Source organism: Macaca mulatta, chromosome 15, assembly GCF_049350105.2.
Source record: "Macaca mulatta isolate MMU2019108-1 chromosome 15, T2T-MMU8v2.0, whole genome shotgun sequence".
Taxonomy (NCBI): Eukaryota; Metazoa; Chordata; class Mammalia; order Primates; family Cercopithecidae; genus Macaca; species Macaca mulatta.
The window spans coordinates 7374478-7390550 of NC_133420.1; the positions used below are offsets into that span (position 1 = coordinate 7374478).

Genomic DNA, 16073 nt, shown 5'->3' on the forward strand with positions numbered 1-16073 from the left:
GAGTGGGGCCCCACGAGGCTCCCAGGATTTAGCCTATGTGAAGCCCTGGGCCCCTCAGGGTTGCCAAGGGCTGCATGCACCTGGCCACAGTCTCCAAGGCCTGGGGAGATACAGGTCTACAGGTCCCAGGGAGGAATGTCACTCACCTCCAGGGCCTGCTGCAGCCCTAGATGAGTGAACTTTCCCTCAGCAGGGTCTCTGCCCATCACGCCAGGGCTGTCTAAAGTGGGTGCCGCCCCAGGCCCCCTCCAGCGGTGTCTGTGGAGGGAAAGCAGGGTGGAGATGGGGTGTGGCTGGGGTCCCTGGTGCACAGTCCCCAGGGACACAACCTGGCACACAGTTGGAGTAGTGCCCCAGAGTCACCTAAGGGGTGGGGGATAGATTCTAAGCTGCTCCTCCACGTTGGGGAGATGGGAGGTTAGAGATCCAACAGGGACCTGCTGTGCCCTCTTCCGAAAGAAAAGATTTATTTCCCTTTCCCTTTCTCAAAGAGCCACTCAAACCTGGGAATCCGTCTGCAAGGACCTGGAAGTCTCGGTCAGTTTTTAAAACTCTCAGAAATGACACGTGAAGCAAAAAGATCTCCTAATGTTTTTATTGTTCCTTAGATAACTGGATAGTACAAAGTTTTCCTTTGTTTTTTACTTAAAAAATGTACTTCCCGCACACTGTTGCCCGTATGACTTTACCGTCCCATCGGAAACCAGAGTTTCCCTAGGTGAGCCCTTCCTATCTGCGGTTACATGATTGAGCTAATTTAACAAGAAGAGAGAGTAATTCCTTTGATTATTATCAACATGAACTTGACTATGTCTCTATAAGGGTGAACACTGATTTTTTTTTTTCTTTTTAGAAACAAAAACCATCCACTTATTAATCCAAACTACGGCATTGCATCTACAACAATCATTGCATAAACTGAACATACAAAGTTACCACCTCAAGGGAATAACAGAAGAACGCTGCACAATATATCTACGGGGTACGCGAGTTCAAACAACGTGGGCACAGCAACTTCACTCTACACACTCTGACCATCGCTTCAGTATGTACTAGACACGGGTCCAGGAGCTACGTGGAGTCTCAGCACAGTTAATCTAAGAGACAGCAACACAGTCAAGAAACGGCACTGCGATGGGATGCGAGTTACACTAGCCTACGGCCGGGTGCGGCCCGGGGCTCCCCAAGAGCCCAGATGCCACATCCCTCGGAGCTGACCACGATCTAAGGAAATGTTCATGCCATCCTAACAGTGGGTTGTTCCCCGGTGAGAGTTGGCCAACAGTCATTGCCTTGCCTCTTTAGTATGTTGTGTGACCAGAGAGGGACGAGGTGGGGAGGAAAACCGGGGCGCCGTGGGCTGCAGTTCCAGCTGCAAATACGGGAGTTTCTTCCGATGTCTGTGGCCCGCCGGCTGGAAAGGGACAAACACGGAGGTAATGCCATCCCTCGACGTCAGAATCCGCACTGCTGATGATTTTTCAAAATTGGTATTGTTAGTATCATTGGTATCTTTTTGGCAGCGGTTTCACAGGAGTTTCCTCTGGTGAGGACGTGGGCCCTTGGCTTCCAGGAGGAGGGAGCTACAACTCGTCGGAGCGGATGACGTGGAAGAGGGTCACGTTGTAGAGGATCTGGTGGCCATTGTTCCAGGCATACAGGGCCCGGTCCTTGGGGTTGTAGTCCAGCATGGAGATGTGGGAGTATTTGTTCTGGAAGGGGATGTCGATGTACTCGTAGGTCGAGGCGTTGGTCTGGTAGGCATAGTGGACCTTGGTGCCCCCCGAGTAGCCGTTGGTGACGTACAGCGTGCCGCAGATGATGAAGGCCTCCCCGGCGCTGCGCTTGGGGTAGCTCGTGTTCCAGGTCTGCAGGGTCTGCAGGGACACGGGGTCCAGCCTGCTGACCACGATGTTGCCGGCGTTCTGGTTGGTGGCGTACACAGCCCACAGCCCGCTCTCATCCACCATGAGGTCGATGTCCGAGTGGCCGCCCCAGGCGTAGTGGTACATGTTGTTGTAACCGGCATAGTCCAGGCTGCGGGTCTTGAGGATGGTCTCTGTCTTCAGGTCGAACCTGATGATGATGTGGCTCTGGAACTTGTTGAAGTAGATGGACCCGTTGTAGACCACCTGCCCCGTGCCCGACCAGGGGTGAGGGAGACGGTGGGAGGTGAAATTGTCCGTGTTCATGAAGTCAACCATGGACTTGTACTCGCGTACGAAGCGGTTGTTGTGATAGCCGTCCATGTACCACACCTGTGGAGAGAGCAGACCCAGCGGTCAGCAGTTTCAAAGACCCAGCCAGCACTTCCAAAGACCCAGCGAGCACTTCCAAAGACCCAGCGAGTACTTCCAAAGACCCAGCGAGCACTTCCAAAGACACAGCCAGCACTTCCAAAGACCTAGCGAGTACTCCAAAGACCCAGCGAGCACTTCCAAAGACCCGGCGAGTACTCCAAAGACCCAGTGAGCACTTCCAAAGACCTAGTGAGTACTCCAAAGACCCAGCGAGCACTTCCAAAGACCTGGCGAGTACTTCCAAAGAACCAGCGAGTACTCCAAAGACCCAGCGAGTACTCCAAAGACTCAGCGAGCACTTCCAAAGACCCGGCGAGTACTCCAAAGACCCAGTGAGCACTTCCAAAGACCTAGTGAGTACTCCAAAGACCCAGCGAGCACTTCCAAAGACCCGGCGAGGACTTCCAAAGAACCGGCGAGTACTCCAAAGACCCAGCGAGGACTTCCAAAGACCCAGCGAGGACTTCCAAAGACCCGGCGAGGACTTCCAAAGACCCGGCGAGTACTCCCAAAGACCCGGCGAGTACTCCAAAGACCCGGCGAGTACTTCCAAAGACCCAGCGAGTACTCCAAAGACCCAGCGAGCACTCCAAAGACCCAGGGAGCACTCCAAAGACCCAGCGAGTACTCCAAAGACCCAGGGAGCACTCCAAAGACCCAGCGAGTACTCCAAAGACCCAGGGAGCACTCCCAAGACCCAGCGAGTACTCCAAAGACCCAGCGAGCACTTCCAAAGACCCGGCGAGGACTTCCAAAGACCCGGCAAGTACTTCCAAAGACCCGGCGAGTACTCCAAAGACCCAGCGAGCACTTCCTAAAGACCCAGCAAGTACTCCAAAGACCCAGCGAGCACTCCAAAGACCCAGCGAGCACTCCAAAGACCCGGCAAGTATTCCAAAGACCCAGCGAGTACTCCAAAGACCCAGCGAGTACTCCAAAGACCCAGCGAGCATTCCAGAGACCCAGCGAGCATTCCAGAGACCCAGCAAGTACTCCAGAGACCCAGTGAGCACTTCCAAAGACCCAGCGAGTACTCCAAAGACCTAGCTAGTACTTCCAAAGACCCAGCGAGTACTCCAAAGACCCAGCTAGTACTTCCAAAGACCCAGCGAGTACTCCGAAGACCCAGCAAGCACTTCCCAAGACCCAGCGAGCACTCCAAAGACCCAGCGAGTACTCCAAAGACCCAGGGAGCACTCCAAAGACCCAGGGAGCACTCCAAAGACCCAGCGAGTACTCCAAAGACCCAGTGAGTACTCCAAAGACCCAGCAAGCACTTCCAAAGACCCAGCGAGGACTTCCAAAGACCCAGGGAGCACTCCAAAGACCCAGAGAGTACTCCCAAGACCCAGGGAGCACTCCAAAGACCCAGCGAGCACTCCAAAGACGCAGCGAGCACTTCCGAAGACCCAGCGAGCACTTCTGAAGACCCAGCGAGTACTCCAAAGACCTAGTGAGTACTCCAAAGACCCAGTGAGTACTCCAAAGACCCAGCGAGCCCTCTAAAGACCCAGTGAGTACTTCCAAAGTGGGGCGGAGCAGGCTCCTTGGGCGGGAAGCTGTTCCCCAACTTGGAATTTCCTGGTCCTCAGGAGAAGGAGCTGAAAGAGCCAGGAAACAGTAGTCACAACCAAAGGGTGCCGTGGCCTCCCTCCAAACCCAGAGAGCCAGGAGAGAGTAGTCACAACCAAAGGGTGCCACATCCTACCTCCAAACCCAGCACACTCCTCAAAAGGAGACATGGCTATTGTGCTATCAGAGAAAGGATGGCACAGTTTGAAGAAAAGTTCTAGCAGGAAGGTGGGATGGGAACGCACAGGCCCAGTTTGAAGAAAGAATCTAGCGGGAAGGTAGGGTGGGAGCACACAGGCGTATACGTGCAGCCATTCGCCCCTAATCCTGCCCTCTGCTTGCTTGGGATGACACCAGGTTGTGGGACAGCAGCTGCACCTATCTGTTCACTGCCATACCCCCAGCCAGGGCCTGGCCCATAGTGGGGGTCACACACACGTGTGCAAGAAAGGAGCTCCTTCAATGCAGAACCCAGAGCTGAAGGGGGCCTTCAAAGGGGCAGAGCCACCTGGCCTAGCTGAGGTCAAATGCTCACAGCCCCGGGCAGCTCTTGTCTGCAGTGAGGACCGGCTCTCAAGGTCATCAGGAAGGGCCAGCTCCCATATCCCAATGAGACACCATGCTTGAGGCCTCTCCTCCCACCTGGTCATCACTGCAGCACGGATTGAGTCATCCCATCTGCAGGGCAGAACGTCATTAATTTGGCATTTGGGATGCTGTGAGTGTAATCACTCATTGTCACCCCTAATCCAGGGAAAGTGCCTCTCTGAGAAGAATATGGGCTTTGAAGAAGGCTCTGGTTGTCAAAATCAACCAAGATAGCAAACCTAGTAATGGCCCAAGTCTGGGGTCACAGAGGAGGAGATTTCTGACGATCGCTTAAATGCAAGTTGACTTGAGAATTGTCTGGACTTTGTGCAAAATGCTTTAGTCATTTTCAACCAATGTGGGAGCAAATTAGAAAGCAACGCAGTCAGGCAGAGGGAGTCTGGCAGGCTGGTGCTGCTCTGCATGCATCTGTCTGGCAATGAGACAGCTGCTTTATCCATCGAGGGCTCTGGAGCTGCAGGAGACTAAGGATGAGGGAGCTTTCAGACTTGGCATCACACATGCGCTAAAAATTAAAAAAAAAATTATAACCTTCTTCTCAAGACATCCATTCAGATACTTACAGGCAGATGCGCTTTTTGTTTTTAATGAGATTTTTTTTTTTTTCAGCTAGGCCTCATTTGAGGCTATTATCCTTAGCCCTCCCACAGACCAAACCTCAATGATGTGGGTCACAGATTAGAACCGGGAGGGGTACTGGAGGGAACGGGGCCGTGCACTGAAACCTCCTTAATGACACTGCCCAAATTCTGCCCTCTTGCCCCCTTTTTGCTTGGCTATCTCCTCAGACACGGAGCTCACTGCTTCTGAAACGCACATCTAATACCATTCCTCCCCCAGCCCTCTCCTGACCTGCCTGGAGGAGAACCACCCCTGCCATCACGGCACACAGAACACCTTTGACTGTGTTCACACATCGCCTCCACAAACGAGCCCTAGATCGCAGGGATGCAGGGTGACTCACCCCTGTACCCCGGGTCCAGAGCCTCCTTCCCATGGGCAGAACGGGGAGACAACAGCATTAAGTTGCTAAGGATTTTGAAATCACCTTCTCTTTCAGGACACCGGCAAATCGGACACAGGACACAGCACTCTGAAGATGTAATTGGGCGCGGGAAGGAGAACCGGCACATGGTGCTCGGGCCCTGGGTGGGGTTCAGGGGAGGCTGCTCCGAGCGTTTGCCAGTTTCTGTGGGGTAAAAACTCCTCCGAGGCTGAGATCCAGTTACCAATGGGAAGGCTCCCATGCAAAGGGAGACACACGGACCCCCAAAGGCCTTGGGATAAGGAGACCCGTGCTTCACAGTAGGCCCTCTCCTCCGAGTTCCTTCCCTCGACCTTCTCATCTGAAAGGCCTTTTTCTTCCCCTTTCTCCAAGTCCCAAGGCTCAGATCAAATCCCATCAATGCCTGGGAGCTTCCTCTCTGGGGAGGCGGCCCCAACTATGGTGCCGACTTTTAGGGAGATTGAGCACTTACGCCTCCGGGCAGGACCTATCATTCTCTCCAAAAAGACCCAAGGGCACCCAGCAAAAGGCCAACAGCGGAACCAGGCTGTCTGGACACCTGGTCACTTGTGTGCCCTCACTCAGGGCGCTCACTGTGCCGGACGCTGGCGTCATCTCTTGCCTTCAATGATCACATGAGACCGTGCACCCATGGCGCCGTGATTGCCCCATTTTTAGACTAGAAAGTGGAGGCCAGGGAGGTTTGGTGACTTTCCAGTGGTCAGGGCCTGGAGGGGACTCCAAACCCTGAGCTTGAAACCACCAGTCTGGCCAGGGGTGATCTGCCCTGGGGGCACTGGCCATGCCCAGAAACAGTTTGGATTGTCTTGACTGGGAAGGGGGGAAAGTGTTGCTGGCATCTAGCGGCAGAGGCCAGGGGTGCTGCCCCCCGCAACGAGGCATGATCCAGTCCCAGATGTCAGTGGGTGAGGCTAAAAAGCCCCAGCCGTGACGCGCTGCTGTCCACGCCATGAACCTGCCAGGTAAACGACCCATTTCCCTCTGTCCACTTATCCTTTCTGCCCCCAGGGGAACCTGGAGGGCAAACCCTCTGTCCCCACATCACCCACCAGGCCTGACCTCAGGCAAGCAATCCGTCCCTGTGCTGGGGAAGTGGGGCCTGGCCAGGTGAGGGTTCGGCCGGCCTCCTCCCGCCTCCTATGGATGCAACCTGGATGTGGACGTGGGTTTGAAGGCTCGGCCTGAAGCTGCAGACCTGAGTGGTGAATGCGTAGGGAGGTGAAGATGGCACCCCTGGCTGAAGATTTCAGTGGCTTCCACAACACAGGATATTTCTTTTCTAGCAGGGCTGAATTACAAAGAAGTACATTCACCCTTGACCTTTCGTGGCTCTGGCGGTCTTGAGGAAAGGTTCTGTGTGTGTCCAGCTCCAGCAGGAAAATTGTCCCAAATAGGGGGGACACACGTGCAGGGAGAAGCTTGCTGTTCCTACCTGGCCTCGTCCTTCCTGCCATAGAGCGGGGGTGGGTGAGGGGCTTGGATGACATCAGCCCTGGGGACGATACTGTGCTATGTGCAAAGAGGGCTGTTCCCCATGCACACGGGAATAATCCGTGTCCGGGGCCTGCTTCCCGCCGCCTCATTTATCAGTGGTGCTGGCAGCTCTCTCCTGGCCCCTGCAGCTCTGGTGTGGCCTGTGTGAAACTTCTAGAATGCCAGTCCAGCCTGTCCCTTACCCAATCCCCTATATTGGAGTCTGATCCCAGACTCCAAACTCTGCTGCCCAGCCAGCCCCTTCCTTCCTCCCCAGGTTGCCCGGTCACGTCCTTGAGTCCCAGAGCTTCCATCTCTTGCCTCTGTACCTGCACGAGCTGCCCTTCCACCCCGTCCCCATCCCTGCCCCAGCCCACACTCACCCCCTCGGGAGGTACTTCCTCAACCCCTGTACCCCTAGGCAGGCAGGTGTCCACTCTTGTAGCGGACTGAATAGTGGCCCCCAGAAGATAGGTCCACATCCTGGGACCTGCAGATGGGACTTTATTTAGGAAAAAGGTCTTTGCAGATAGGATTAAGAATCTCGTCTGGGCATGGGGGCTCACACGTGTAATCCCAGCATTTTGGGAGGCCGAGGCGGGCGGATCACAAGGTTAGGAGTTCAAGACCCGGCCAATACAGTGAAACCTTTTCTGTACTAAAAATACAAAAATTAGCCAGACATGGTGGCATGTGCCTGTAATCCCAGCTACTCGGGAGGCTAAGGCAGGAGAATCGCTTGATCCTGGGATCCCGGGATGTGGAGGTTGCAGTGAGCCGAGATCGCACCACTGCACTCCAGCCTGGGCAACAGAGCTAGACTCTCTCAAAAAAAAAAAAAAAAAAAAAAAGTATCTCAAGATGAGCTCAACCTGGATGAAGGTGGGCCCTAAATCCAGTGACAAGTGTCCTTATAAGAGACAGAAGAGGGGACACAGACACAGGGAGGAGGCCACGTGAAGACGGAGGCAGAGACTGGAGTGATGCAGCCATAGCCAAGAACACTTGGAGTCACCAGAAGAGGTAGGAGCGTCCTCCCCTGTCGTCTTTAGAGCACAGCCCTGTAGGCGCCCTGGTCTGGGGCTTCCAGCCTCCGGCACTGGGTGGCAGTGAACCCCAGTGGTGCCCCCAGGCTGTGGGAGCTCCTGCAGCAGCCACAGGACACCTCTTGGGCTTCTACACCCGTGTGCTGGGGCATCGGGCATGTGTCCCCCACCTGACTGTGAGCCTGGAGGGGAGGTCTCGCCGTCTCACTGTGACCCAGCACCCCCACCCAGCTCAGGGCACAATGTGGGTCCGCCAGAGCTTTCTGACCTCCCAGGCACTGCTTTGTGGATCCCACAGAGTGAGGGGTGTGCACGTGGCGGGACTCCTGTTAATGCAGCACCAAGAATCGCCTCCACCACCAGCCACCGCCAGTCTCCAGCGAGACCCGGGGAGTTTCCACCCCTCTCTGTGCCTCAGTTCCCTGTGCTGTAAAACAGGTCCTGTGAGGACCTGCCACCTGCAGTGGTTCAGTAAATGCCAGCGATCATCATTTCTGGGTCCTTAGCCTAGGACTCGAGTGTCCTTGGTGGTTCTGGGTAGGCTAGACATGGCCCTCAGAGCCTGCTGGAGCTCACCAGGCCCAGGCACCACCCAAAGGAAGAAGGTTGGAGGACTGCCTGTGGGGACGTGGCGGTAGGGCCAGCCCATCTGAAAACCGAAACCACAGGAGGCCTGGCCTCTGGACTAGCCCAGGATGCAGCAAGACAGGCCGTGACACCCATCCCTCCACAGAATCACAGAGGCTTAGGGACCCCATCCCCAAATCCCCAATTCAGAGAGGCCCAGAGAGAAGGAAGGCCTCTCTCAGGGTCACATGGCCAGCTGTGCCGGCTGCCACCTGCTCTGTGCATTAGGAAGCGTGTACGCTGGTCTGGATCTTGCACACAGCACATCCAAAGCCTGCCCTGACCTCCACACGGCTTGCTTCCACCTATGTTCCCAAGGCTGCCCTCCCCCACCCCACAAAGCGGCTTCCATCTATGAAGGAGACAGCGGCTCACCGAACCTGCTCATCCCTGGACTCCCCCAGCAATGTCCTTTTCCCTCCGGCACGGCCTCTGCAGGTGGGCCTCTCCTCATCCCTCTTCCTTCTCCCCCTCAGGGGCCTTGTCCCAATCTCATCTGGCAGCTCCACGTGGTGGCCCCTGTCTGTGCCCTGCAGAAGCCAAGCCCTCCTGCCGCCGTCCTCCCAGGAACAGCACGGCGTCCACACGAGCCCTTGCTGCTGAGGTCTCCCGGTGTCAAGGCATCCACAGTGGCCCAGGAGACACCTGTCCAAGAGCGGCCCTGCACAGACTGGGTGGACGGGTCACCCTCTGGCTGGGAGAGAAATGCCTGAAAGCAGGTGTGCAGGGCTGGCTGGCCGTCCTGCCCCGGGTCTTGGCTACACAGAGCCCCAAGGCTGGGCCCCAAGCTCAACCCAGGGGCACCATTCATCTCCTATTTTCCAGGTGCTGGAGACACAAGCCCTGTCCTCCCAAAGCTTCTGACCTCATGAGGGGCCATGGCTGCATGTAGAAGTCCTCCTGCTGGAAGAATCTTGGGGTTTCCCAGGCATAGGAAGGGGAGACCAGAGAGAATATTCTGGGAGCAGAAAGCCAGTGCAGCCTGGAGGGAACAGGGACCTTAGACAGCATAGACCAGAGACTCTTCTGCAGGTGCCTCTCCCAACTGAGAGCCTCACAGGGCGGGTGGCCCCCGGTGCTGTCTGTCCATGGAGCCCTCTTGGTGAATCAGCAGACGGCGCGTGTCCCTCCCTGACCTAATTGCTCTTCGTTTATAGCTGGATGGGCTGCTGTGTGCTATGGGCACATCTGGTGTATTAGAGCCACTGGTGCTGCCGCCACCGCGTGAGCCCCTGTGCAGGTCTGCCCTTTCTGATCATGACGCCGAGGAACAGAAGGTTAAGAATGTCCTGGCCAGGCACGGTGGCTCACACCTGTAATCTCAGCACTTTGGGAGGCCGAGGTAGATGGATCACAAGGTCAGGAGATGGAGATCATCCTGGCCAACATGGTGAAACCCTGTCTCTACTAAAACACACACACACACACACACACACACACACACAAATTAGCCAGAAGTGGTGGTGCACACCTGTAATCCCAGCTACTTGAGAGGCTGAGGCAGGGGAATTGCTTGAACTCGGGAGGCGGAGGTTGCAGTGAGCTGAGATTGCACCATTGCACTCCAGTCTGATGACAGAGCAAGACTCCATCTCAAAAAAAAAAAAAAAAAAAAAAAAAAAGAACGTCCCAAAGGTCACAGAGAGATGCAGACTCCAGTGTGGAGCCGCCCTGAACCTCTGTGCCCAGCTGTGAACCCCGCTATCCTCAGGGACCCCACACAGGAGCTCACTGGTGACATCTGATGTCCCCAACGGCTCTGCAACACACCTGCCCTCAGCACAGGTAGGAAACGTCCGATTCCCAGCCCCAAGATGTAGGAAGAACAGGGGATCAGGGCAGGACTCAGGCCTCCTGAGGGTCGTGGGGGTCTCTGCACACTGATCATCCTTCTCTAGTTCAACGGACCACATGCTACAGTCCCCGAGAGCCTGTGGCCAGACGCTGAGCAAGGCCACTGCGGGAGCACAGCCTCCCTCTAATTCCACCACACAGGCTGAAAGGCCCCAAGTTCCCGCCCAAATCCCCTCCCCAAACCCTGAGGGTTTCTTTGCGGAGGAAAAGATAAAATAAAGCAAGGGGTCGGTACCTCCTTCTCCAACACACAATGCATTTGTAAATACCGCGCTTTCAGGGGACCAGGCTTCCCCGAAACCAAGGCCCAGCACAGCTTCCCGTGTAAGAAAAACTGGCTGTCTGAACCTCTGGACCGCATTTTGGCTGCGTGTGGTGCAGTTTACTGAGAACGTGGGATTCTCCTAATTGTGCCAATTACTTTCATCAGCTTCCCAGCGAAGAGGGCCTCTCGGTTCAGGGTAGAGCTGGACGATGGGCACGGACCTGGCACCGCCGTCCCAAACGCCTCTGATGCAACCCCAGGGAGGTGGGAAGAGGGTGCTATCTAGAGGGCTTTGGCGTAGGGACTTAGGCCCGCGCGGCACTTCCCTTTGGTGTGGCGAGCCTCTGTCACATGTCCTCCCGACAGAATTGCTAACGTCAAGGAGCCTGGGCTGCTGGAAAAGACGCTCTCAAGGGGGCCGTCGCTGAATGGGTGGTGGGAAAGAGGTGAGGATTCTGGCAGTTTCTGCCGGAGGCTCCACTGGGGGAGTGAAGGCTGAAGGGGAACAATGATTCTCGGTTCTGGGAATGTCCATTCTCACACTGAGAAGTGGTTTGAAGGGACGCTGATGTTTATGGCACCACTGGCGGTGGGCTGACCACTGCCTGCACCCACACGGTTTTATGCATTTTGGATATTTCCACCTTCTGGAAAAAAAGATCCCATAGGATCCTTATAAAATATCTAGATGGCCTTGACGCCATTTAGATGATGGGAAAGGACTTTGAAACACTAAGCTAAGCTTGCTACTGTTTGTAAAATGACAGTGTTTTCCTAACGATATCACCCCTTTGAACGTGAATTTCCTGGGGTGTTGGGAGTAGCACTGGCCCTCTTTTTGGTGTCTGGTGTCTGCTAATGATGTGAGCTGACCTGAGACTCTTATAGGTAGCGGGTCAGAAAGGATGAGGCAGATGTCAGGCTCTGGAAGGCAGCCCGTGGTCAGAGCAGGCCAGGAGCCTCGGAGCTGGGGAAGGGGGTCCCAGAACTCATGTGGTCTCCCTGTGGGCGGGAACACAGCCTGGCAGGGCATTCATGCATCAGGTTGAGAGCTGGTCACCCTCCACACAGCCCTTCCCTCCTCCAACACTGAGGCAATGGGACAGGCGGGAAGGAAAGGGGGCGCTGTGGGGCCCGGTGCCCTGGGAAGTGCAGGGGTGGCTCCCTGCTGAGAAGCACTGGGGGGTTCTCAGTGCTCAGCACAGGCTGGGCACACAGACGGCGCTTAATAAATGAACCAAGAAGGCCTGATGCAAAGGCGTCCCAAGCTAACTTTGTTCTGACAGCTTAGCAAGACCCTGCAAGCTGGCTCAGGACCATCCCTCCCGTGGTCACATGAATGCGGAGATTCTGCAGGTTCCCCTGAGCCGGGCTCTCTACTAGGCAGTCCCATTGCACTTCTCCCCTCTGCCCTTGGTCACACCCGTCTTACAATGCCCTCCATGGGAGCCTGCGCTGAAGCCAACATCGATTTTGTTTCCTTTCTTTTGGAGCGAGTTATTGGTCTCCTGTGTGTGTGATCAAAACTGAATGGGAGATTGGAAAAGATCAAAACAAACAAACCACGGCTGGCCTAGATCAATGGCAGGACCTGGGGACATGTCACTTAGCACACCGGGAGTTGGAGGCTGCACTGAGCATATGGCTTGGAGTGGCTGTGGTTGACCGTGCTCTGAGCAGGCCCCCAGTGGCTCCTCTGCCAGCCCCAGCACCCATCTCCCCCACTCCCCTGCCAGGGATCCCTCCTCCTGGGGTTTCTCCCCACACTCTACTTGCCACCAGAGCCTCTTTTCCTGGAGGGCGATCCAGTCATCAAGCAGAAAATAGATGCCTAATGATCAAAAGCATCCATCAGCACCACGACAGCTTTGCAAACCCACACCCTGGCTACGCTGTGCAAAGCAAACAGCCGGGGCTTCCAGGAGCCCCAGATCCTAGGCACCTAGAAAAACGATAACCTGACTAGCGATCCCTACGACAAAGGAAGGGGATACAAAAACAGGAGTCAAGAGGCGTACACGTGAGGCGTTAGATACAGACAGAGCAGTGCAGTCCCGGGGGGTGTTAGATATAGACAGAGCAGTCTGGTCCTGGGGGGCGTTAGGTCCAGACAAAGCAGTGCAGTCCTGGGGGGCATTAGGTCCAGACAGAGCAGTCCGGTCCTGGGGGGACTTAGGTCCAGACAGAGCAGTCCGGTCCTGGGGTGCGTTAGGTCCAGACAGAGCAGTTTGGTCCTGGGGGGCGTTAGGTCCAGACAGAGCAGTCCGGTCCTGGGGGGACTTAGGTCCAGACAGAGCAGTCCGGTCCTGGGGTGCGTTAGGTCCAGACAGAGCAGTTTGGTCCTGGGGGGCGTTAGGTCCAGACAGAGCAGTGCGGTCCTGGGGGACGTTAGGTCCAGACAGAGCAGTGCGGTCCTGGGGGACGTTAGGTCCAGACAGAGCAGTTTGGTCCTGGGGGGCGTTAGGTCCAGACAGAGCAGTGCGGTCCTGGGGGACGTTAGGTCCAGACAGAGCAGTGCGGTCCTGGGGGACGTTAGGTCCAGACAGAGCAGTGCGGTCCTGGGGGACGTTAGGTCCAGACAGAGCAGTGCGGTCCTGGGGGGCGTTAGGTCCAGACAGGGCAGTGCGGTCCTGGGGTTGCCCTCTGCAGCAGCGAGGTGACTGCTTCCTGCTCACAGATCTCAGCGCCACCAGCGTGGGTTTGTGCGGTGGTTTTCCTGCTCTGCATAGTGGGATGGGCCAGATTGCAGGGAGGTGGGAAGGGCACTTATAAGGGGAGGGTGGTGTAAAGGGACTCAGCTTGGAGTGTCAGTGCATGCTACAGACAGGCGCTCCACACTCCCGAGACCCTTCTGCCTCTGGGGGTGAGAACGTGGTCTTGTCATCCACACTGAGATGCCGATGACCCTGATGCTGGAAGGTCCTAGGGAGGACAAACCAGGAAGGGCACACAGACGGCTGCATTAAGGCCCTGTCCTTCCCCCTGCTATTAAGGGAGCTAATACACGAAGAGAAGTGCTTTGGACAGAACCTGCATACAGGACCCACTTGCTTTTTTTTTTCTTTTTTTTGAGACAGAACCTTGCTCTGTCACCCAGGCTGGAGTGCAGTGGCGCGATCTCGGCTCACTGCAACCTCTGCCTCCCGGGTTCAAGCGATTCTCGTGCCTCAGCCTCCCGAGTAGCTGGGATTACAGGTGCATGCCACCACGCCTGGCTAATTTTTGCATTTTTAGAGAGATGGGGTTTCACCATGTTGGCCAGGAAGGTCTCAAACTCCTGACTTCAGGTGATCCACCTGCCTTGGCCTCCCAAAGTGCTGGGATTACGGGTGTGGCCCGTCCCCGCTTTCTAAGTGCCGGCCAGCATCACCTTGTTTTCATTTCCGTATTATGATCATTATCACCAACATCTGTGGCAAGAGCACGTTCCTGATTCTGAACATAAGTGGGGTTTTCCAGCGGGGATGTGGACTAAAAGCGTGGTCAGAGTCTTCACAGCTAATTAAATTGTTAGAAAACTTCCAAGCATCAGCTGTCACGATTTAGAAAATAGGACAGAAAAACCTTCTCCCTGACAAACACCGAACACCAATTGTCTCCCAGCTCTGCAGTCTGGCCAGCCCCTCCAGATGGGGACAGGGGCTGTGGGAGGAACAATACAGTTGGCTCCCGGAACTGAAGCCGGGACAAACCGGTTAGGAAAATCCCTGCCAGAGGTCATAAACATGTCAGAAGGGTAACTGAAATAGCTCGGATGGCGGGAGATGGCGGGAACCAATCAAGAACAGCCAACTCGCACCGTTCAAATATCAACCAATCCCAAGCCTGCGTCGTTCAAAAAGACCCCTATGACTCTGTACTTGTTTACTGCTGACTATAAAAGACAGTTCCTGACCGTCCTCTGGGCTCTCGCCCGACACTCGGCCAGGGGTCCAGGTTCGAACCTGCAATAAAGATCCTTGCCGCTTGGCTTTGACTGTAGTCTCTGGTGGTCTTCTTTGGGGAATAAACGGACTGGGTACAACAGGGCCACTCCCATGGGAGGCCGGGGGATCAAGACACATGCAACAGGCTCTAGCAAGCCTGCCAGTCCCTCTCCTCTCCCCAGCCATCTTCCTGGAAGGAGGGAGTATGCCGGAGGCAGTGCCGCCCGTGTTTTAAATAGAAGAGATTTCGTGGAAATGGTGGCAATGGTGAAGGAGGGAGGCAAAGAGATCAGGAATCGGAGGGGAGAGAGCTGGGTCCATCCCTTCCATCAAACCCGCTCCAGATAAAGCTTAGAGGCTATCTCACATTTCAAAGGGCCTTTCTCAGTCGGCCCAGGGCAGAGCTGGGTTGTTTGTTTTTAAATGTTTATTTTCTAAGTGTCCTGCAAACCCCTGAAGGAAAGGGGGGCTGGGTGAGCAACACCCACTCTGGCAGTAAGAGCTCAGTTTGCAAATCAAGGGACAGCTTCCCTCCCCCAGCGGGAGCCTTCAGAGGGAACTCGCTTTGGAGGGAGGCTACAAGCCCATGCTGCCCGTGTCCAGGGGTCTGGGCCCCAGGGGCCGAGCGGGGCCGGGCCTCACCATCGGTCGGGCAGCCGCCCTCACCTCCCCATTTTTCAAAGGGGCTGTAGTGTAAAACCCAGCTCCCCAGATAAAGGGAAATATGGTGCCTGTTTCCTCTCCTGAGGTTTCACCCAGTGGGGAAAAGCCTGGGAAAAAAGAACATGGCCTCTTTCCTAAATCAAAAGAAACATGAGTCTCCATCAGCCATGAAAGGAATGGCAAATGAAATACAAATGAGATGTCATTAAAACAAGAAAGGCCTAATGAATTCTCTTCCTGAAGCGGAGGCGGAAAAGACAGGGCTGTGTTTTGGCTCCAGAGAAACGGACTTGGGGCACCAGCCCAGCCCAGCCCAGTCCAGCCCCCTGGGGCCGAGGAGGGGGCCTTGAAGGGGTCTGCAGCCGTGTAATGGGATACCATCATCCTCATGTCACTCCTCGGCCCACGATCTACAACTCTGGATTAGCACAGAGGCCTGGGTCCCTCCTGAGAATCTTCCAGGAACAAACGCCCCCAGGCACCAGGCTGCCCAGTCCACAGGCCCTGGAGGGTGGGCGTGGCTTGTACCCATGTCTGAGGCCCACCAGGTGTCTGAAACTGCTCTTGCCCAAATGACCCCCTATGGCATAAGGGGACACTCACCCGGTTATCACCTTCGGGGGCGAGAGGGTCTGTCATCCAGGATCCAAACCTCGAGCCGGAGGTCTTGACAGTCACGGGGTCACTGATGCCCGTCAACTTCCCGCAAGC

General features: G+C 55.6%; 1 protein-coding gene across 3 annotated transcripts in view; it reads right to left on the reverse strand.

The window, feature by feature from the left end:
• Positions 1-579: 579 nt before the first annotated feature.
• Positions 580-16073, reverse strand: part of OLFM1 (olfactomedin 1) — a 48107-nt gene continuing 32613 nt past the window's right edge. For all 3 annotated transcript variants that reach the window (XM_077967126.1, XM_015116396.3, XM_028834621.2), the window contains exons 5-6: positions 15966-16072; positions 580-2258 (exon numbers count right to left, since the gene is read on the reverse strand). In XM_077967126.1, the coding sequence (XP_077823252.1) occupies positions 1584-2258; positions 15966-16072 (782 nt within the window). In that variant the 3' untranslated portion in view covers positions 580-1583. The remainder of the gene's footprint in view (positions 2259-15965; position 16073) is intronic.